The 23,635-nt window shown below is 45.4% G+C and overlaps 1 protein-coding gene across 5 annotated transcripts in view; it reads right to left on the bottom strand.

Moving 5' to 3' along the window:
- Nucleotides 1-3,774: 3,774 nt before the first annotated feature.
- Nucleotides 3,775-23,635, bottom strand: part of PSD3 (pleckstrin and Sec7 domain containing 3) — a 114,338-nt gene continuing 94,477 nt past the window's right edge. For all 5 annotated transcript variants that reach the window (XM_063320254.1, XM_063320255.1, XM_063320257.1 and 2 more), the window contains 3 exons: nucleotides 23,283-23,427; nucleotides 19,920-20,063; nucleotides 3,775-13,813 (listed from right to left, as the gene is read on the bottom strand). In XM_063320254.1, the coding sequence (XP_063176324.1) occupies nucleotides 13,601-13,813; nucleotides 19,920-20,063; nucleotides 23,283-23,427 (502 nt within the window). In that variant the 3' untranslated portion in view covers nucleotides 3,775-13,600. The remainder of the gene's footprint in view (nucleotides 13,814-19,919; nucleotides 20,064-23,282; nucleotides 23,428-23,635) is intronic.

Here is a 23,635-nt window from a genome sequence, read left to right as displayed (position 1 = left end):
ACAGGCTTCAGCTTGGGGTTTTTTTTTTGTGGGGGGGTTCTGCCTTTTCCATCAAAGCCACTCCCCATTCAGCAGACAGTGCACAGACCCAGGGATGTTGCTGCCTTCCAAACTACAAAGCACAGGAGGGAATATATATCTTGGCTAACTCTGACCAGTTCTCCCTGAAGGCCAGCACACAGCACACTCTCCTGACCCCATGGCAGCCCTGACAGTGTTCAAAGTGCCTCTGCAAACATGGGGGAATGAGAACTTTTCACTAAAAGAGCACTTGGAGAAAGGGACGCATTAGGCAACCTTTACAGGTGGCTGCTCTTTTCTTGTTAACGGATTGCATTTTCCAAGAGATAACTGAACCTGTGTCCTCTTGAGTTGCCTCCCATGCTTTTTCTTTACAGCCTTGTTCAGTTTTCTTCTTGCCTCTGGCTTTCAAACAGTTCCTGGTTGCTCTACCCTTGGGCAAACCCTCCTTGCCGTCTTCTTTTCCACAGAGTTTTCAGTCCCCGTATATTCTGCTTTCTTCTGCAGTCAGTCATCTGTACAGTACATTTCACCTACATTTCAAGACTGCACAGATAAAGGCCCACCAGTACGTTTACACATTCAGACAAGTAGTGTTTGTTCTTTGAGGAAACACGATGCTTGTGCACTATAAAAGTCTGTCCCTGAGATTTTAATTCACAGACCTTGCTTTCCCAATGCATCCATTTTACTGTTATTGTTGCATTCTCAAGACTCATCCTTTTAAGCTTGTGGTTTGTGGTCACTGGCAGAACTCCTGCATAATTCAGATATTTTCAAATATTCCTACAAACATCCTTGCAGTTATCTAAGTCATTAAACTTGTTGTGGCTGAAGCAAGTTAAGATTAAGTACAAATTGTCCTGCAGCCTTTCTCCCCATTAACTGTTATTTCAGGAAGCAACTCCCTCCATTTAGATTGCAAGATCAAGATGTAACCAATTTCGGAAACTACAGTGTTTAGTTATTAAGAAACATATTACTAAGAAACTGGTCAATCTATTAAGTAATCAATATACTGACTATCAAATAAACACACTACTATCATTAATCTGCAATTACACTATTTTCCACCCTGTTACACACAATTATAAAGCTGTTAATCTAACACTCTTAAATCTTATGAATCACACACATCTACTATTCACTTACAAATTCACCACCTTTCCCTGCCTACATGACCTATCACCAGGGTGGAAATCTATCTCTCTGCAGCCCACCCTCTCACAGGGAGTTTTTCAGACACAGACCTGATGGAAAGCCCAACAGGGAGTCCTGCCAGCTCAGGTTTGCAAGCCAGCATCACTGCCATCTGCAGGCACCTGCGCTCTTTTCAGAAGATCCCCCCATCCTTTGTTCTTTACCTGACTTTCTACCTTATTCATAGAATCATAGAATAGTTTTAGTTGGAAGGGACCTTTAAAGGTCATCTAGTCCGACCCCTCTGCACTGAGCAGGGACACCTTCAACTCGATCAGGTTGCTCAGAGCCCCGTCCAACCTGACCTTGAATGTCTCCAGGGATGGGGCAGCTACCACCTCTCTGGGCAACCTGGGACAGTGTTTCACCACACTCAGTGTAAAACATTTCTTCCTTCTACCTAGTCTAATTCTACCCTCGTTTAGTTTAAAACCATTACCCCTTGTCTATTGCAACAGACCCTGCTAAAAAAATTTTACCCACCTTTTCATTTTTTCTATTTGTGGAACAACCTTTTTGCCACCCTTGTATCTGCAAACCTGGCATGGTGGCTAGCTGTCATGCAGTAGTTCATGTTTTCTAGGATGGCCCTTTTTCTGGGAGAAATGGCTACTATAGCTGCTGGCATAATTTCTTTTGAGAAACATCAATTTATCAGCAAATGTGGAAAGAAAGAGCTGGAACACGCAATGGCCTGACAGACAAAAACATGTCATTCCCCTTAAAAGCCACCAGGTATTTTCTCTTTTCTTGCTGTACAAGGAAGCCACTGCAGTACATCAGTGCTCTGCTGGGTAAGAACTTTCTTCCTGTTTCTAATCTAGAGATACCTGTGACAATTTCAGAGCAAGCTGTGCTTTCCTTTTGGGCTAAGTCACTCTCTCATGCTACCTTATTTATAAATACCCAAAGAGATATGTAGCTTCTATGGAGGTTTCACCTGCATACTTTCAGGCTGCCTTGATAATTATATTCTGTGGTTGGAAACTTGAACTGAAAATGGACAATGAAGAGAATACAAATGCATCTGTCTTTCACTTTGCACCTGTTCTGTTATTTTGTTCTAGTTTAATGCATTGTGAGCAACGTGATGAGACTAATGATTCTGGGCAGAAAGGGATCACCAGAAAATGCTCAGCAATGACTTTGTCAGCTAGAAAGACAAAATAGGAAAAGATGTGGTGAGCAGCACTGACATTAGCATTCAGACACGGTTAAAACATTGATTTGGGCTTAAAGGAGGCATTTAATACATCTTTGTAAAATACTCCCACCTATCCTCACCAGCACTTTGTTTAGTCTTTTCACAAAAGATGTACTAATCCAGGAACATACAGTGGAACCAAAAACCCAGAGTGTTTTGAAGTTATCAGGATGGAACAGCGATGAAAAAATCTGACATCCCATGTCATAGTGTGAAGAAAAAAAAGTGCATGACTACCTCAAATGCTGGAGGTCTTGCCATTCATCTAAAGGCAACATGCTCTAGAAGGAAAAAAGACAAAAACCCAACCATCTCAAGATAGTGAAACATTCACAGAGATTTTGGTAAGAAAAACATGTCTTCCCTGCTATTGTCTCCAAATACAAGTTCCCAGCCCTGCTGTAAAGCTTCTCCATGCCCCTGGTATTGGACACGTCTTCTTCATTTGCCCTGATACTCACTCTCTACACAGTATCGCACGTCCCCCACTGAGCCATGTCCAACCCAAGAACTGTAAGCACAAGGCTGTTTGCTTTCTGTGTGTTGTACAGCTTGTTTCCTCTCACTGGACAGCCATTTGTTTCTTGCCCAGTCCCACCTCTGTCTTTCTCCAGTTCCCTTTTTTCTTTATTGTCCGATTTTTCTGCCTCTCAGGGTCCTTGCTTCCCATCCAGCAGGCTAACAGCAATTCCCAACTTTAACAGTGCCCTCAAACAAACTACCTCATAAAGATTTTGAGGTCAACTCCCAATCATTTTGGAACAGCTGTTTGCTGTAACCTCCCTCTTCCAGCCCATGTGCTGGCAAAACTATTTTTAATTTTTAATTAGCCAGTCCTCTTCTTGGCATCTCTTCACAGCTAAGTGGTGGTAACTGTGCAGGCTTCACCCACTGTAACAGCCTGGAGGGGAAGCCACCTCTTTCAGAGGTGCAGAAGGAAGAGAGACATGCTCCAGCTGTCCTCACGCAGAACTAACGTCCATGCAGTACCCCTGGCTCTGTTGGTTACTCCAATCACACGCCTCCTCGTGCTCCCTTCAGTAAGGAGTGTTTGCTATATATTTGTGTGGGGCCACACTGGCCTCTGCCCTGGCAGAGGTATTCAGGTCCAGCCTGTGTTTCTGTAAGGCAGGCAGTACATGCACCCTCAGCTCAGGAAACTTTGAAACTGCTGACTGCCAGAAGTCAGAAAGGCGCACTAGTGAAAGGGGCTGCACCTGCTAATTAGTCTGTATCTTCCCTGAGCAGGACAGCCAGAGGCTACTGTATGAGCCAGTAAAGCCACCTTCATGTCCTTACTCGTAGGAAGCAACGGTAAGGGCTTCAAAAAAAACCAACATTCAACTGCAGAAGATGAAATACATTTGGTTTATTTCTTTCTAAAGTTTGTACATATACATATATCATTATACATATGTGAGATCCTTCACTAGGGTTGCTTGATTTCAATTACATAAAAATTATTGGGAGGCTTGCAGGCTCTCTGTTGCCCGTAAGCAACATTTATTCCAACTTATAAAAACACAGAGGAACAGAGTTATAGTCAGGAACATGGACACAAGAGAAGAGTCTACTTTATATCTCACAGTTTCAATACATCAAAGGCAAATTATTTGTCTGTATACCGTAGGCTTACTTTATCAGCAATGATAAAATAGAGGAAAATATTTATATACAGTCACCTCAAGTGAAAAATAAAGCAATGTAAACTTAAATTCCAAAATATTATTTTAAATGATATAACAATATCCCCAAAAGTCCTTCTTCCAAGGAGAAGAGGACTGATTAAGTGCCTTCATTTATCAGGAAATGATCATTCTAGTACCAGTTACATGAAGCAGAATAAGGGAGGGCATCCTGTGGTACCTATAGAAAAGACTGACAACTCTGCTTCAGGAAAGCATCTCTGTGTAAGCAAGTATGTTTCAGTCCTTATGGACATCAGCAGCACGTGGAAACACCTCCCATGAACCAGGGCTTGACTTAAGTCTGCACAGCTCTGACTCTGACCACTGAGGAGTATGCTTTCTGGCCATGCATGTTCCCAGGGACAAAACGGGGTGCCCTGGTGGTAGGACAGCCTCAAACCTGAGACAATGACCACCTCAAGAGTCAGAGCAGCAAGTTTCATGCTGCTGGAGAAGATTTAGTGATTACCTCAATGCTGCTTCACAGCAGACCAAGAAGTTACCACAAAGCAGTGAGACCGGGACTGCGTCTCTAGTGTGTTGCATGAAAAACACTCCGGCAACTCAGTGATGAGAGTAAATTGAGTTCAAGGTTATCAGAAAGAAGGTTCCTACACTTGGCAAAAGGGATAGGAGGCCACCCAGAGGAAAGGTCTTGCAAGGACTGCTGTCCGGTCCTGTACGGTTAGTTCTGCACACAAGAGATACACAGCGTGTGTGTACACGCATGTGCAATGTCTTTCTGCACTACCACTACAAGAGTTGCTCTTCCCATACAGGTACCATGCAACAATAACTGAAAATTCAGTCCCCTTTCTCAGCCTGAGGGAAAACAACTCTGTAACAGCTCAGTTGGAGGGGAAACGACACTTCCTAACTGTGATTCTGAGTGCCACAGTGCTCACCCTCATCTTCCCACTACATCACCACAGGAGGCAGGTAACCCAAGGGAGAAGCTCAGCACCTGAAAAAGGATTACGGGATTACAGCTCGCCCAAAGCAAGGTGATGGGGATGTCCCTCTTCATTTCATCCAGAGCTGCAGTCCATTCCCATCTCGGTCCTGCAAGACATGATCACTCTGGCCACGGACCAGTGAAGCACAAAGGTACGGCTTCACTGAAGTTGCTCAAGTGCTTCAAGGTAACTGCATGATGAGAGTTTTATGACTCCAGGTAAGAATCCCACCCTCAGGCTTTGCTCCCCCTTTCCAGGGATAATGCAGATAATGCTAGTGTTACCCTGACTAGAGCACAACAGGAAAACCCACTGGGTTTCCTTAAGTCTTTCTACTTAGACCAGCAACTTGCTAAAAGTTTATTTAAACCTCCCCAGTGGAAACCTCTGGGAGGCATACAAGATGCCCAAGAGTGAGAATTCAGCCCTGCTGCTCTTCCCTGACAATGAGCCAGACGTTCTTCTGTAATATGTGCAGTTGCAGAAAGAAACCCTCACTACTGCTGTACGGCTGTATCTGCAGAAGACATCACAGGCACCTGTCCTGCTCGGACACTTTTTTTGATGTCCCCTTGCTGAATTTTCACAGAGTGAGGTCAACATTTTCAGAAGTAAAGCTGTGTATTAGATCCCCGGAGTGTGATTTTCAGAAGAAGTCAGCACAGACACTCCTGGTGCAGGCATCGGCTGACATCAACAGGGAGAGAGTTAGCCCAGTGTTGAGCTAGCAGAAAATCACACCCAGTAATCCTTGCTCAGCCTCTCAAATATACGCCTTTGCTTTCAACATGCGGAACAACAGGCAGCCCCTGATGGACAAACACATGGAGATCAAGGCAGCTCAAGGGATACCCTAAATCTGTGAAAGGTCTGATGACTGTTTACGCTAATTTGAGAACAACTAGAACAACAAGCATCCTAACAAAGTTTGCAGCTGCTGAAGTGCTTTGACCAAAATAAGCCTCAGAAAAGAACAGCAGCCTTTGGAGTGCTGAGCCACAGAAGCCATACTATACCTATGAAATACAAACACACATCTATAGGCATCACTTAAATATGTTCACCATGTAATGTAAGCCTCAGATTGTACCTCACGCAAAGAGTAGTGATTTTAAATTTTTCAAACTGCCAAAAAACTCTGTTCTTTTAGCCAAGTTATAATCCCAGCCTCAAGTAAGAGGATACAGTTGTCATGAATATGTACAAATTAAAAAAACCCCACACAACCCACCCCTGTTCTCATCCTACAGTCTTTCAGAATTTGACAGCACTAAGCATGAGGTTTTCATAAGTGTGTAAGTGATTTAAGACTTACATGACCAATAGCGTTTGCCCTGTGCAGTGACACAGACTGGATATCATCGATCTCCCTTCTCCCAGCAAGGAGCTCAGGGGAGTCAGAGGATTTTGTGTCAAACCAAGTCTCCATGGCAGCTTGGCTAGCTGCTCTGTGGTTACGCCAGGATAGTCACTTGGTCCAAGGCAAAGCAGAAACCTTGCCTGCTTCGACAAAAATAATCTTCTTGTGATGGTCTCATTTAGGTGAGTTACATACAGAACCACTCCTATAGGGTGGCTACTAATTAAGTGGTTTATGTCGGAAAAAAATCCTGCCCTTGTAGTTTGTAGCACTTTCAATCCTTGCATTGCTAGGTGATGTACTTTTTCTCAGTCCAAATGAACCTTTGGCCTGTACCCCAGCTGATTCCTGGCCCAGATTTAACAGCAGATGCCATGGGAGGTCCCTCATTGCTTAAACATTTATAATTTTTACAGAGTAGTTCATTGTGCAAAGGGGAGGACAGAGAACGCTTTGAGCTGGCCTAAATTTGCTCCTTCTGACCATGGGAGCAAAGTCAGGTCAATGGTGCGGCCTTTGGGAAAGCTGTTGCTTACATTTGCTGAGGGAAGTGCTCTAATAAAAAAATAAAATACAACCTCAATGCACGGACAACAAGCAAGGTGTCTTCTCTCAGGCTGGGCTGAGCCTGCCTCCATTCACTGTTCAACTGGATATTGCCAACAGGAGAGCAGGTACTCCCAAATGGCATCCGGACTCATTTTCTTGGGACCTCTCCTCCCTGCTCTTCTTTAAACCAGCCTCCTAATAACGGGACTGTGTCACCCCTGAATGAGGGTGCTGCTGTCACAAGGGAGAAAAGCAGCAGGCAGTAGAGACAGTTGGTCAAGCAGCGCCGTGTAGGTGGAAAAGGAAGCCAGCATTTCTAATTACCCCCAGCACTGAGGGTAATGCTCAAACTCAGAGTCTGCAGCAGGTGAGCAGCCACAGAGGGTGGCACTGGCTTTCTGACTGTCTTCCTACAGCATCGTTTGTCCTCTGCACTGCTGCTCAGCTTAGGTGATGTCATTTCTCAGGAGGCTGACAAAGCCTCTTCTTGCTGGAGCAAATGTTCAGGTCCTACACGGTGAAGCTCCAGGTGAAGCAGATCACTACACTACACCTGTGGTGCCGGGAGAGCTCTGGGAGAGAGGAGAGGCCAGGCACGCTTGTTCTATGTGCAATAAAAAAATCCTCTAACAAAGCACAAGCTGGAGACGAGCTCTTTCAAAGAAATTTCTGAGACAGCTTCTTTGGCTTACCCCTCTAGGCAGCCTAGATATCAGATGCTGGGAACACACGCTGGTTGTGCTCTGGGGAGAAATGTGGACTTCATAACTGCCCTCTCAGAGCAGATGTGATGTCCCAGAGCCTGGGGAGCAATACCGGGGAAACTTTAAACAAGCAGCAAGCTGGAAGATTGCTTGAGATAAGGTGTGTATAATGCCTTTGCCTCTGCAAAAGCAGACGGTGTTTCCAGCAACAATAACATCTCTCTGTGCTTGGGGGGCACTGGTTGAAAATGGCTTTTTAAAAAGTCTTTAATTTTTTTTAAACACAGCTCCCCAAAAGGATGCAAAACGTATGACCTGATTTGGAAAGTACCCAACTCCTTGCAAAACAGTGTTTCAAAGTTTCCCCACAGCACGGGTTGCCTCTGCCTCCAAGGCTTCTGGAAAGGAGATTAGGAACGTCACAAGTGTCTGGTCTGAGTGTGGGAGGGGAGACCATGCGTCCCTGCAGCGTAACGGTAGAGAATCACGGCAGTCTGAAACTCTGTCTCACACCTCCCAGCTATAACTGTGGCTGGAAACATAGGCTACCAACGAGCAGAATGAAAAATCTGTTCACAGGGTTATCCATTCAACACAGCACTGCTTCAGAGCAGGTTTTCTCAAGGCAAGATGGGACAGTCAAATTTTCTGGATTTCTAAAAGCATGGAAGGAAAGAGACCTGTTATACAGAAGCAGCTGAGGTGCTAGGATGACAGATAGGAGCAGCTTGACAGAAAAGGAGGAGTTGCTGTCAGACTAACTGCGATAAGGTCCAAATTGATTTAGGGATAGAGAATGCAGACACGGTAAGTGGTACGCCGCCTGCAGCGAAAGTCTTCCCTGCTTTCAAGAGGAACATTACCATGCAATGCCTCCAGAAGCCCAGTGATAACTCTGCCACCTTTGCCTTTCTGCACTGCCACAACCATCTCTTCACTGAAGGAGCTGCTCTAATCAAGTGAGAACCTCACTCCCCGACCAAAGAAAGGCAAAAATATTGGCTGTTTAAAGCCAGAAGAACAACCATCCTTGTTACCAGAAGGCACTGGAGCTGTGAAAAGTCACTGAACAATTCCAGTCTCTGGAGGTTTGCTAGTCCAAACTCCTGCTCAAAGCAGGGCTGCACTGAGCACTGCTCTCTAGGAGAGACCCAAAATGTGGACAGACAACACCCTGGGAGTAGGCAGGATCAGAGGGAAAGCACTTAAGGGATGAGCTGTTACAAGCCCTTAGAAAGCTTCTGGTAACTGTTTACAAGTGGCTGGCTATAGATGAAAAACTGTTTGAGTCAGCATCGCAGCTGAACAGCGTTCCCCCACAGCAATGCTGCATTAATCACTCTGCTGGCTGACTTATCTCTACATCAATTAAAGACACAACATAAATACTGGATTAAAAAGCTGTAGTCATGTTCACTGGTCCATGCGTGATTTATCTGCAAGACGCACACAAACACACAGCCAGCCCAGAGAGCCTCTTTCGCAGCCACTGCTGAACAGAAACCATCTCAACCAGACCCCTGCATCCTGCTGGCTCACAGAGGAGAGCACAGTTGCAGCTTCAGGAGAGTATCTATCTCACCTGCTTTTGTTGCTGAGTGAGGAGAGGGCAATTTTGTCCTTCTCCCTCACCTCTCTGCTGTCAGATGCAGAGCCAGTAAGGTCCTCTCTCCTCCCTCAGCTAGGAAGAGGAGATGGTCCAGCCCCTGGAGGGGGAGCAACCAGGAATGCTTCAGAGCAGGACTCATCCCTCCAGGACCTCTGTCTGCATGTTGAGCAGGGGTGATGAGAGGGGCCGTTGGCCCCATTGGCCCCATCCTGCTCCACTCCTTGCATCCCTCCTCTCGACATGCAGGCAGAGGCTTTGCCTGAGCGATGGTCGCATGGTGCAGCAGGGAAGATGACAAGGGAGAATGGCACCTCCCTGCAGAACCAACGCAAAGGCTGGCTTGCATGCACACATGCTTGTGGTGGTCTGCCAGTAACTCCTGCTTGCACTGAGCAGCCCCAGAAAGCTGCAGGATGCTCTGTTAATAGCGAGACCAGGTCCATGGTGTGTCCCAGAGGAAGGCTAGAAATCAGCAGAGTATCCTAACATACTGCAACAGGAGCTCCTGAGTCACTGAGGTCAAGCACTGATCTCTGCTAAAGGCAAATATTTCAGCAAAGAAAGGCAGGGTACTGGCTAGCAGGTACCATGCAAAGCTATCTCACCAGACTCTCAGTGGTGCCACCCAAGAAGAAGCACTGCTGAGACCTCCTGTGAACCTGCCTTCACCCTTTGCAATAGCATCGGGGGGAAAAAAAGCAAATTACAGTACTGCTTAGTAGATGATCCTATTCACAAGGGAATCCATCAGCCTTAGGCACTCACAACAGGATCACCTTTTTCTCTCAGCCTCTGAAATGAGCATTTTCACATGGGTGCCTGGGATGTGTAGAATTTGTAAAGCAATGGAGCAAAATGGCATTAATTAAAACTTGAGCAGAACCTGACAAATTCTCTGTAAACTAATCTGCACGCCTCAGCAGTCTCCCCAAGAGTGCTCCAAGCTCAACAAATGTTTAATGGCTAAAAAATGCAGTAAAAAACTGCATTTACTAAGCCCAGATGAGACTTAAAAAATATACCCTAATCCATTTAGAAGTATACATGGAAATAGAGAATAAATAATGAAAAATGACAAAAAAAACCACACCAACATTTTTGCAGTTCACTTTTTGACTTTTCCTATTGCTTCAAATCATCTCCTCTGCAATGACTTTGAAGAGGAATTATCCAGTTTCTGTGTCAAAGCTGGTAAACGCATTTTACAAGAACAATTTCTTTTTGAGATCAGCAATTTAGCTGCAGTCTACAGCAACCAGAATATTTTAAAAGACAGGAAAAAAAGTTAAATGTCACCTCTTTGCTTTTAAAAGCACTGCACTCCATAATCACAAGAAGTTTGCTGGGCATGTTCCTGCCTGCCTTCAAAAAACTCATCTAGACAACCCTGCCCTGACAGCCAAGCAGGGCCCATTTACAAATCTGCACATTTTTTTTGTTTCTGCTGCATGCTTCTGAACACCGTATCTAAGACAGGACAAGTTTTCTTCTCAAATGTGCATTTGGCATTCCCCAAATGAATTTCTCCTTCTCTCTCTTCTGCTTTTTTGTTTTAAACTACCAGAGCATGACGAACAGCCGCAGGGATCTCCTGGCTTTGTTTCCCCTCCATGAGCTGTTGATCAATGTTGATTAATTCAAACAATCCCTCCCAATGAGCACTATCATGCACCTGTCTACACTGAGTCTCCTAACACAGCATGCCGCACCACATCACTTTGGCTCCAGCACCAGAAGGCATCTCTCTTCTTCAGGACGAGGAGTGAACATTTGCTCCACTGTAAGCGTATACAACTTCTAATGCCCCAGTGCTTGGGAAGCACTGTTGGCTTCTACTCAGGACTCCGCAGCTTTTAGAAACGTTGCCAGGGTTAGTGGCTGACCTCCTGACTTCTACCATGGAGCAGCCACTTTCAGTGGCAGATGCCAGATGTGTGAGTGTCCCTACATCACATTTGGAAACAGTCCCATCTGGTTTTGGTGACGGACTGCAACTGCAAGGATCGATTCGCTCCAACACCTCCCGGCATCTGAGAGCACAACATCCTTGTTACAGCCAACAGTGAGCACAACACCAGGAAAGCTGTTGCACGGTGGTCCTCAGTGGGGGAGGCAAGTCACGAGGTGCCTATTAAGGTCCTTCTCTCTTTGATCACTCCCTGTCCTGCCCACTGAACTGGCAGTTCAATAAGCTAGATTAATTGACTTGGACCCTTCGGGAAGTCTGGCAGAGCAGAAATCCACTCAGGTGGTAATTTTTTTTGATGTGTGGCCCTTCAACTACTTAGCTGGGAACACCAGCACATTTCTAAACAGTCCTTGCATTGATCTTGATGTTTCTTTATGCATTAAGAATTACATCCATCAGAAAGGCTGCCTTGTGCCAGGCACAACAAAAATAAGAGCAATAATTTTCAACTGTCCCTCAACGTTACCTCCCAAAGCACTCTGTGGGAAAGGCCAGTTTGGTTGTACTGCTCCACATAGGGAAAGGGCAATGCAAAATGGGAGAGACCTGTCCAAGCTCACCCTGTGGGCCAGTATCAAACTCGAGATTAAAACCCAGGGTGTTAAGTAACAGGTGAGCCAGTGCTCTCTGCAGAGCCACGCCGCCGCCCAGGTGAGAGGGGCTGGGAAGCAGGAAAATGATTTCTACATCATATTTCTGCTCCCTACGCCTGAAAGACTGCTGGCCCCCCTGAGGGTCTGTGGCACAAACAGGGGCCTTCACAGAATCACAGAATGGCAGGGGTTGGAAAGGACCTCATCATCTAGACCACTCCCTCCCCCTGCTAAAGCAGGTTCACTTAGAGCAGGCTGTACAGGATTACATCCAGGTTTTTTTTTAGTATCTCCAGAGATGGAGACTCCGCAACATCTCTGGGCAGCCTGTTCCACTGCGCTGTAACCCTCAAAGTAAAGAAGTTTTTCCACGTGTTCAGACAGAACTTCCCGTGTTCCAGTTTGTGCCCATTTCCCTTGTCCTGTTGCTGGGCTCCACTGATGGCATGGAAAGTTCTGCCCACGGTGGTCTCTCCCTGTCCTGCACTCCCTGCCCTGAAAGCCTGGTGCAGGGTATGCAGGAGGTGCAAGGCGGGCTGGTTCCCTGCAGATGGAGGGTAGGATCTGCCAAACTTGGGGCTGCCTTGTGCTGACCTCCTGGCATAGAGGAGCCAGGACAGCATCAAACCCTGTCCTGCAGCAAGGACAGGTCTGTCCCATTCTCCGGTCTGCACCAGCCTTTTCCACCTGTATGTGAGCTAAAGCAGGAAAATGGAGAGCTAAGGAGAATCCCTTCCTGAAGAGAAAAGGCAAAGTGCTTTGTCACTAGCAGAGAAATTGCAAACACCTATATGTGCACACCAACAAGGACACTCCTGGAAGGGGAAGCATCGGGGCACAATATATCATAAGGCTCTATATAGCAGCTAAGTGAGAGCGTATAGTTAAAAACTACTCAGAGGCCCTTTGCCTTTAAAATACAATACTAATGGCTGACATCTACAGCATCCTCCTCTGCAAATAAATTTACAGCCCAGGTTCATTCCGACTGGGTAATCTCTAATCTCCCTGATTGCAGAGACAGCATGGATTTGGATACCACCCAGACTGCTAACTCAGGAGAAGACTCTTTGCTTGGAAAGAAGCAAACAAATTATTCCAATGCTGTCATCCCAGCATTGCCAGAGGTTTCCAGGTTTCATTCTGTTGCACTCGTGGGTCCAGGGTCAATGCAATAAGATAAGCAACAGTGACTATTTGCTGTAGCACCTGCTGCTAAGTACCAGTACCAACATGCCCTGCATTGTCAGGAAACCAGTGCTCCCAGCACCCTTAGGCTCTAGCCAGCCTTCTGCAGCTGCCCGTTTGCACAGCGTTTCTTACAGCTGCAGCTCGCATTCACAGCTCTGCAGCATTTGTCCAGTTACTTTCCCACCCACCACGTAAATAAAGTGACAAGTGACTTGAGAGATGAAAGCCACGTGCCGATGGGAGGAGATAAACGGGGAAGAGACAGAATATACGTCACAGCGCTCTACCCCTCCCCCGCCTCCTTTAGAAACAGAACAACACAAAAAAGTCCCGATGCTTCAATTGCTAAATGACAAATTAACAAAGCAAAGCAAAGCAGGAGCAAAGACATCTCCCACAATCTGCACAGAAACAGCAAAATATACAATAGAAAATGTCACTAACACCCCATTCAGGCAGATGCACTTATTTTTTGTGAATGACAGGTTATTAAATGAAAAAATTTTGACCACCGGTACTTTGCTGCATGGCTGTTCCCCTAGTTGTTATTTCCACCCTAAGTGACCTTCTGCTTAATGCTGGGTGTTTCTGGCCTGTAGTCCTTCCTCTCCGAGACATTGCGTTTCACCTTGGCACTAACTGGAGACTCCTGATTCAACGAGGGACTTGAATGGGATTTCTTCAGTCCTGGTGCATCGTTCTCTCCTTCACTCAGCAGCTCCTTCACCCCTTCCTTCAGGAGGCCAACATAAATCTCATAGCGATTTTTCTGGGGAATGAAAAGAAAGGCCTGCATTAGTCTGGAAGAAATTCTGCAGAAGCATTGAGAAACCGTCTGGGTAACTTAATGGTTTATGCTGGCCTTGAAAGCCAGGAGTCTAATACGGATGCGAACAATGGTGCCTGATGTGGACATGAACAATGGTCGCTAATGTAAATTACACTCTACAAAAAGGATTTCAGGCAGGCTGAGCCTGGGGGTGCTGTGCAATTAGAGGCACTCAGTTCTGCAGCACACAAATCCTGGTGTTGGAAACTCCAGGCAGTTGGAGCGGATGGTGATTTCCGAGTAACACCAAGCGAGAGCTTGCTGACCTTAGTCATGCTGAGTCATATTCTGTACACATTGAGATGTTATGTGCCCCACGAAGGCATGGAAATAAAGTGCAGCAAACTGAAGGACAACAAAAATCCTCCTCTGGTTGGCTACGGCTCTCCCCTGCAACCCTCCACTCCCATCAGCAGATCCTGCTTTCCTTGCTTCAGCCCATGGGGGAAAGAGGGTCCTGCTATGCTCAGACTGTACCAGCTTGGCCACCACTGAGTCCAGGAGAGGATGCTCTGCAAGGCCAGACCTTAACAAAAAGGAATAGATGAGAAACTTATGACAGCAGCACAGCATGTTCCCCTGACAGGGCCACTCATGGTGAATGATGAAGGCTGCTCTCTGTCCAGACACTTGTATTTTTCAACTGGAAAAAGTTCACTTTACCGGGCCCCAAGCCCACTTAGTCCATTCCTTGTCTGGAGCAGACCTTTCCCTCTCCAATGGTAAGATTTCACTCTGTGTGCCACAATAACATCTTTGTGTGCAGAACATCTCAGCAACGAACAAAATGAGCGTACATTAACAGAAGGTCCCTGCAGGGGCTCAAAAACAAAAACTGGGGCAGGAGGTGCTGAGAACAGAGCAACCCACCTCCCGAGATGTGTTCAATAACCTGCCCCTGACATACCTATTAAAGATATGGTGCAGGCATTGTAATTAAGGTGATCTCAGTGGGCTGGGGGCCAGGGAGGGAGGACATAAACATCTGTACTGATTGATAATTTATATTTCCAAGTGGTAAAACATTTGCAAAACTATCATGTTCCTGACAGAGGAGAAAGCGTTTAAGAAAAATTCTTCCAGTTTATTTATCATAAATAATAAAGTTTTGGTAGTATTCGAGGGCAGGAAGTCAAAAAGCTTGGTAACTGCTTTGAAGTGTGGAATATAAAGGAAAAAAAAAAAGGAGAGAATGTGTCTGGGTTTCCAGAGAGTCCTTTGAATAAATAAAACCTCACAGAGGAGGATCATAAAAGAATCCACCTAAAAAAAATAAATAAAAAAGCATTCTTATCAATTCCATATCTGGAGCTCCAGCTCCACAATGCGAGAGACAAACACATGAAGCAGGTAAGATGTGTCATTCAATAAAAAAAGGAAATGGAGAAACAGCAAGCAGAACCCTGATGATGATGCACGACGCACTGGGCTGATGAATGATTCCTTGCACAACAAACGGGACACCTCTGCAAAAGAGAAGGCAAGCCGGTGCTCTAAGCCTGGGATCAGCGTAGTATTCATCAAGGGAGAGAGGGACTTTACTGCCATACAGACTTCTGCTTGTTCTTGGTCCAGTAAACACCACCGGGGTCACAAGAGCCGGTAATCAGAACGGAAATCCAGAACCAGTTTCTGCCTTACGTGTCTGCCAATGGCTATTTTGCCTTGGACTTTGTGGGCCCATGATTTCTATCGCAATTAAGCAATGCATTTGGAAATTCCTGTTTCAATTTCAACTGCAATGAACTTGCTCTTTTAGCGATCTGACATTTCAAACTAAGCATTACAGCTGTTGGAAATTTTTCCTTAAAAGAAATCAATCTGGAAAATTCTGTCAAGAAAGTAAGAACACGAAAGTTAAAACAATTCAAAGGCTTCTGCAACATTATCCCTGAAGACTAAATGCACATAATAAAAAGGAGATGAGGTAGCCACCCATCAAATTTCTGGCTTCACCTCTCACCTGGCAGCACTCAAAAGATCTCTCTCAAACCATAAATTTGTTGCAATGAGCAAACATCATCTGGAGCAGTACTTCCTCAGCAGACAAAGAGGAAATGTTCTTTCCTTGGTGTCTCCATGCAATGACACCTGGAAGAAGAAACACTCCTGGCTGCATCCCTGAACAAGCACCACGCACCTCCTGGTTCACCTCACCTCAGAAGGAAACACCATCTCACTTATCTTTCACCTGTGGGTGAACAAAAAGGAATTACAAGGGCCTACAGAAAAGGCATCTGGCTTCTTCTTTCCTAATGGGACTACGCTGCTTCCTTGGGACTTGCAGGCCCTTTTGGTGTGCTTCTGGAGATGTATCAGCATTGCCGTTTGGACATGGATGTGAGGTCTGGTCTGCTGTCTTAGCCTGGAAGAGCCATGTACATAACACTGCCTCACCTGACTCTTGCCCTTTTGCTTTGACCCCATGCAGTAAGGTCTGTCACCAGCTCCTGCCTGATCCTGACAGGACTTTGTTCTGACAGGAACGTGAAGAAACCTCAAAACCGGGGAAAGATTCCATCCAGGATTTTCATACAGCTCATCTTTTCCTTTTTTTTTTTTTTTTTTTTTTTTTTTTACTGCCTATTGATAGTTCAACGTGGCCTGTGGAATCTGTGCCAAGTGTGAAGGTAACACGGCATTTCACAGCAGCACCTTGAATCACCATCTCTCATACACAACTGAAGTTGGTGCCACCACTCGCCTGCCTAGACAGGCATTCCTGCAGTGCTGATCACATATCTGAACTGCACAGCTCAACTGCTGTTCAAGACTGTCACTAGGGAAGAAGATATCTTTTGTCTCCTGGGCTGTACTGGTTCTGCTTTGTACTCACGTACCCAAGGAATATTTCTCTAAAGACCGCCATGATAAAATTGTCAGAAAACAGAAAAAACCCACAATTATCTCTTTCTCCATCAATCTTTCTAAAATCTTCTAACGCTCTAGCCTACATTTCATCCCAACCCATCATGCTTCTAGAAGTGGTAGAAAATAAGCTTTGTGTCAAGGACCTAGAGCCAAGAAACTCTTTGCTCTCCCAAGTCGCACAAGAACCCTACAGAGCAGAAGTGTATGGCTTGCTCTGTACATCCAAGCGCTGTGCTCAAAACTGACATTGTGCCATTGATCACAACTCTTTGATCTCAATTGTTCAGCCTGTTTCCAAATCACCTTACTGTCAATTTCCTAGTCCATGCTTCATCAGCAGTCTATGAGGAAGTTAGAGCAGACAATGTCAAATTCCTTGTTAAAGTCAAGAACAAACAACATCCACTGCTCTCCTCTCATCCATCACACCAGACAACTCATTGTAAAAGGCTATCATGTTGGTCAGGTATGACTTCCCCTTCATAAAGCCATGCTGATTACTCACAATCACCTTATTGTCTTTGATGTGATTCGAAGTGATTTCCAGGAGAATTTCTTCCATCACCTTCCCATGGATGGAGAAGCGGATGACCAGCCTGTAGTTCCCTGAACCTTCCTCCTTGCCTTTCTTGAAGACAGGAATGACTTTTGCCTTCCTGCAGTCCTCAGCAACCTCCCCTGATCACCATGACCTTTCAAAGGCAATCGAGAGTGACCTTGCAATGACATCATCAAGCTCCCTCAGCACTCATGGGTGCATCCCGTCAGATCCCATGGACTTGCGTGTGTCCAGTTTAAATATTCCCTAAATTTATCATCCTTCACCAAGGCTAAGTCTTCCTTGCTCCAGATTTTCCCACTGGGCTCATGTGTTTGTGACTGCTGAATGCTGGTCTTACCAGTAGAGACCCAAAGAAGTACCCTGGCTTCCCCCGTTCTTTGTGACCAGGTCCCCTGCCCCATTACGGGCCCCAGCTTTGCCCCATATTTTTGCTAGCTGTCCTGTTGTTAACATACCATAGAAACCTTTCTTCTTGACCTTCACATCTTTTGTCAGATTCAACTCTAAATGGACTTTGGCTTTCCTAAATGCAATCCTAAATGCAATGTGCTTGGACAGTATCTCTATTCCTCCTGTGTCACATGCCACTGCTTCCACCTCCTGCATACTTCCTATTTACTGTGGAGTTTTGCCAGGAGAGATTTGTTCATCCATGAAGGCCTTCAGCCATCTTTGTTGAGTGTCTTGCTTGTCAGGATGAACCATTCTTGAGCTTAAAGGAGGTGATCCTTGAAAAGTGTCCAGCTCTCCCAAAGCCCTCTTCTTCCCCAGGGCCGTATCTAATGGGATTCTTCCAAGCAGTTCTCTGAACAGGCCAAAGTCAGCTCTCCTGAAGTCCAGGTTTGTGATCCTACTTTTTACTTTGACGCCTCCTTTCAGGATCATGAAGTCCAACATCTCGTGGCCACTGCTGCCATGGTTGCCCCTGACCTTCACATCCCCAACCAGTTCTTGCTAGTTTATAAGTGAGAGGTCCAGCAAAGCGCCTCTCCTTGTATGCTCCTTGGTCCCTTGTGTTAGGAAGTTGTTGTCAATGCAGTCCAGAAATGTCCTGGATTGCTTGTGCCCTGCTGTGTTGTCCCTCCAGCATATATATGGGTGGCTGAAGTTCCCCTGAAGTTTCCCAGGGCCTGCAAACACAAGGTTTGTTCCAGTTTTTTGAAAAAGGCCTAGCAGAGAGCCACCACAACAACACCCATGGTGTGCCCACTAATCCTGATCCACAAGCTCTTAGTTGGCTCATCGCTCTTCCTTAGGCAAAGTTTGATATGTGCCTTCTACTCACTCACATAAAGGGTGCCTCCCCCTCCTTGCAGTCCCTGTCCCTCCTTTCTAAAAAGCCTGTAACCATTCATGGCAGCACTCCAGTTGTGAGCTCTCCCATCACCTTATTTCAGCCATGTTCTATTGATTATGTAGTCTCTCCTGTTCACATCACTGTGTACCCTTTACTTGACAGCCCTGTCCACCACTTCCTCATTTGATTGTTGGTCAGATCATTTCAGGTATGTGGGGTGTGGAAGAACAAACTAGCCAACCGTGTTCCCTATACATAACAACAGCAAAACACCTCAAGCTCACTGTATGCGAAGCGGCCCAGAGCTACAGCAAAGTCAAAACCAACACAGCGGTTACAACTTTATGCAAAACCGAAAGTACCCAACTAGTCAAACCCAGGAGTTTCTCCAAAAAGAGCTTCTCCAAAAGAAACTCATATAACACATGGCAGGAGGCTTACTTCAGTTCTGGAGGCTTGTGTTGCCTCCAGCATCTTCTCTAGTGGTCTCTCTGACTTGTGTCTTAGCTGCTCTTGCCCTTCTCCAAACTATAGATTTTCCTTGCCAGGCAGAGCCTATCTAAAGTAGGATCCTTTCAGACCCAAGCAACATTGACTCACAGTTCTAGGGGAAAAAGCTCAAAGGTGCAGCCACGTAAAATAACAGGCATTTGCTGGGTTGCTGGCCCCCTCCCTCATAGCCCTACAATGTGGCAGACACCGTGATGGATAAAAGCTGCTGTCAGGTACTCAGAAAAACTTTCTAATGCAGCTGCCTAAGCTGCATCACACAATCCTGTGATCTTTAATTCTACCCTTTTCCTGCTCACCCTGACATCCAGCTGACTGGTACACAACACAAATGGCTCTGATGAGGAATGCCTATGATAATTTTAGAAGAGTAATTCCTTCAGAACATACCAATGGAAGACAATTCTCATGATCTGCGTTACTGCAGAATGCAGTCATTCCATAAAGATTGAAGTAGGCAACTTGCACACTAGGCAACACACAGTCTTACAACACGAGACAGTTTCTGTCTGAAGACCTTATAATCTCTTCAAATAGATACATCAGGCAAGGACAGAGGGTCACATTTTTATCTTCCATTTTACAGATGAGGAGCTAAAGTCATGGCTAAGGCCACAGAAAGTCCTTATTGAAAGAGGAGCCACATCCCAAGTTCTGGGATTGCTGTGACATATCTGCCTAACAAGAACATACTCCTCGGTGAAATAGGGTGAAAAAAGCAGAACTTTAGGACTGTACCCTAAGTATAAGACCAGCTGGCCCATCCACATCCAAACAGGAAAAGTAATAATGTTTCACATACATACCTCAAACTCCAGATAGTGGTCCTTCAGTTTGTAATCATCTACTTCCTTGCCTTTGAGCTTCTTGTCAGGAGGATAGGAGCGATGCTCAGCAAGCTCAGTGGAGATCTGCTTCAGCTTAGCTTCATGGGACTTCAGCTGTTCATCCTTCAGAAACACATTAGGCACTTAAGTGACAGAATCTAAAATATTCGATAAGCAAAGGAAAATAGAGAGATCCCTGTACAATAATACCAAGTGTTTTATTTTTCTTTCTCTCTTTCTTTCTCTCCTTCATTCCTTTAACTAATTTTAATAGATTGATAAGGTCTGTTATCCCAGAGCTCTGTCCCCAACAGCGCTCTCAAAGGCACCCAAGCAAAGTGGCCAAGTTTGCAGAAAAACTCAGCAGCTAGCAGATGCCACTGGGAAGGATAGCAAACCTGTCATCCGTCGCCTTGCTGAGAGCAACGGAAGCAGCTTGCTGCAGAGCATTACTGACAACATGACACTTCTGCTCTAATACATTTTTTGGCAAATTAATTAAGGCTGTTGCATATGCAGTCAGACCAAGTGCAGAATGAGACAGGCAAAGACCCTGCCTTTGCAATGTAGAAGTAGTTCCTTCCAAGACAGAAAGGACATCGAGACAGGGGGCTTCTTTCCATTTCTGCACTACAAATCACTCTCTGGCCTGCGGTTTCCATTTGTTCAGAACAATACAATGCATCCAGAATAGTAAAGGCTGTCCAATCCGCAAAAGGTATCTCATTTTGCTAAGCTGCTACCAGCTTTTATCCCACTGTGCAGTTGGAGAAAGTGAAGAGCTGCTACTCCCCCTTTCTAGGCAATTTCCTTTATCATAATTCCAAGCCCACTCACTTCCTCCAGTCCATCTGTCAGCTAACCTTCCCTCAGCTCAGAAGGTTTCCAGCTCCTGCAGCATGGCCTTCTGGCCATTTCTAGACTTGCATCTGAAATTATGTTTGAATTAGGTAACTCCAAAATATAGATGTGATTACACAGATCTCAGTGACTTAACAAGAGTCGTAACAGCAGGTAGTACCCAGCTCAGCTCCCACCTACGTACCTAGCCCCACAGAAAGAGATAGTTGCCACCAGTTGTCCCCCAGTGGTGTGGCTGCACAGCTTGCAGCTTCAAGCCTAACTTGGACACACCCGCACTGCACCGTGAGTCACAGCAGCGACTGACCCACTCAGGTCACTGAGCTGGAGCTGTGGAAAGGGGCAGAAGGGGGAAAACTTCCACAGAGGAGGGTAGTTGAGCCCCAGCTACTCTTGTGTTTCAGCTCTTTTGCAAGAGACCCAACAAAAGAAACGTGGGATAATTTGCCTCTGCCTGTATATGGTAGGGCTCAAACCACTCGCTATTGGCTGCCAAAAATTCTTGTTGCTGTTAGTAACTAACCTGGATCTCTTTACTCTATTAGTGCCCAACCACTCTTCACGTTGTGCTGAATCCCTGGTCCCAGCGACATCCTGATGCAGTGAGTTCTACAGCCTGATGACAGGAGGTCTTCAAGCAGCTATTAATTTGGCACTTGTAATTTCCAGGGCAGCAGCCCTTTGGAGCTTTTGTGTGTGCATGCACATTCTCGGAAAAAAGGGAAAATAAAAACCCTAGTAGATCTTTTCTAGACTGGCTGTTCTTTTATATATAGCTTTGTCACATCGCTCTTTGGTTGGACTAACCAAGATCAGACCCTGATCTGCTTTTGAAAGCAAAGTTGGTACAATGATCTTGCACAACCTGTCACATCCAACCTCTCTCCCTTGCCCATGTTAGGTTCTCACCACATCCTGACTTATGCCTGACCAGGACCAGGCCCTTTGAAGAAGTACTGTCCATCATGATTCAGCCCACAAAATCCTAAACAGCAACCGCAGGGATTTGACAATTCATATTTTTTTGTCTGCCAAATGAGAAGCAGCCTGCTGGCAGCTTTTCCACACTGACAGATAAAAGCAGACATGTTTCTGCTTGCCTTGAAATTTATCTGCTTTGAACGCTTAACATGCTTCTGCCTTTAGCTAAAACAGCTTATCTTATTCCACTTCTCGTGTCTCCCCTTCTTGGAGACACAAACCACAGGGCTGTGTTCTATTTTTTTTCCATTCCAGATTAAACGGAAACAATGAGACTAGGAAACAACATACTAAATGGAACAACCACACAGAACAACAATGAGTAAAAAAGCTTTTTTTGGTGACTGGGGGTAAGTTATTGAAGCCCCATACAGTATTTAAAAAAAGGTATGCATGAGCAAAAGGTAAAACCACAAGGATGAGACAAGTTAGTATTATTCTGTATGAGACATGTTTTAAATTTTAACCCAGAATAGAAGATGGAAAGTCGGTCACCACATTGTAAGAAGAAAGGCTACTGCCACAGAGAGGGAAAAAGCACGGGCAACATAAAAAACCCACCCCCTTACAGAAATGCAGATCATGACATAGTGGTTTCTAAGGAGCGTTGCTAAGCTATGAAAATGGCAAAAAATGCATTTAAGAAGCAATCCAGCATGGGCAGATGACTTTAAAAGCTACAGGAGGTTACTCATAAAATATACAGCTAGGATTGGGGTCTGTCACCTCTGCCACTCCATCAACCTGATCAACGCAATCAATATTGTGTTCCTGGCAGTGCAGGAGGAATCGCAGGCACGCATCACAGCACCGAAGTACACAGAGATATAAGGGCAAGCGTCAGACACAGCCCATCTGAAACAAGCAGAAGCAGGTGTTTTTTTGTGCAAGAAGTAGTAGAGCTGTGAAACTCCCTGCCACAGGATGTTGTGGAAGCTAAAAGCTTATGTGATCGCAAGGGGAGACCAAAGACTTTCATGTAAGAGGCAGTTTATAAATATACATTAACAGGAAATCCCTGAGCTGATAATGGTTGGAGTCTGGAAAAGTACTGTGGGAGAAATATTAATTGATGCTTGCCTGATGCATCAGCTTTCACCTTTTATCACCCCAATAAGCCAAAGACCAGGAGTATGTCTATTTCTTCTGAAATGAGTAGCAATAAACACTCAAATTCAAAAAAAAACCAGCAGTTGGATAGTATTTGCAATGTCCTCTGCAGAGCCATAACTGAGGGATGAAAATTCTATATCTGGTACTAGGAACACTAGTGATTCTTTCTTCTCATTAAAAATATAAAACCATTACGTTCAAGTCTGCTCCTTCTCTCCCCCCATTTCAAGTCCTGCATCAGGAAACAAGCAGGGATTCACTGTGTGAGCCTCTTTCTCCTCAGAATGCTAGTGGCGACAGCCACAAAACAATGCCAAGGATGACCATACAGTCTCCAGCCAGCCAGAAAAATTGCAATCACCTACCTTCTATATGAAAACAGCTCACCTGAGATAGCTTCGTTGTGGTGGCTGGCAGGAGTGGACGACTGAACTTCTTCTGAGAGCCAATTGCCGCTGGAAATGGTGGTGCAGAGAAGACGGCAGCCACACAATTAATCTTGTTGATCCAGCTCTGCATTTCTTCTTGGCTCCTGGGGAAGAAACACATATTAAGCACCTGTTGACTCAGCCTCCTCTACCTCTTTCCCACCCCTTCGACAGCATTTTAAAAGCAAGAATAACCAGAACTGGACAAGTCTTGGAGTCTACTCAGTCTTGTGGTCTATCTTTGCAAGCAGTTAGTGTCAGGTATCTCAGTCACAGGCTGGCTTGTGATTAGGTCCACAGCTCACCCTAGCA

Source organism: Chroicocephalus ridibundus, chromosome Z (assembly GCF_963924245.1).
Source record: "Chroicocephalus ridibundus chromosome Z, bChrRid1.1, whole genome shotgun sequence".
Taxonomy (NCBI): domain Eukaryota; kingdom Metazoa; phylum Chordata; class Aves; order Charadriiformes; family Laridae; genus Chroicocephalus; species Chroicocephalus ridibundus.
This window is presented reverse-complemented; position numbering and strand designations above follow the sequence as displayed.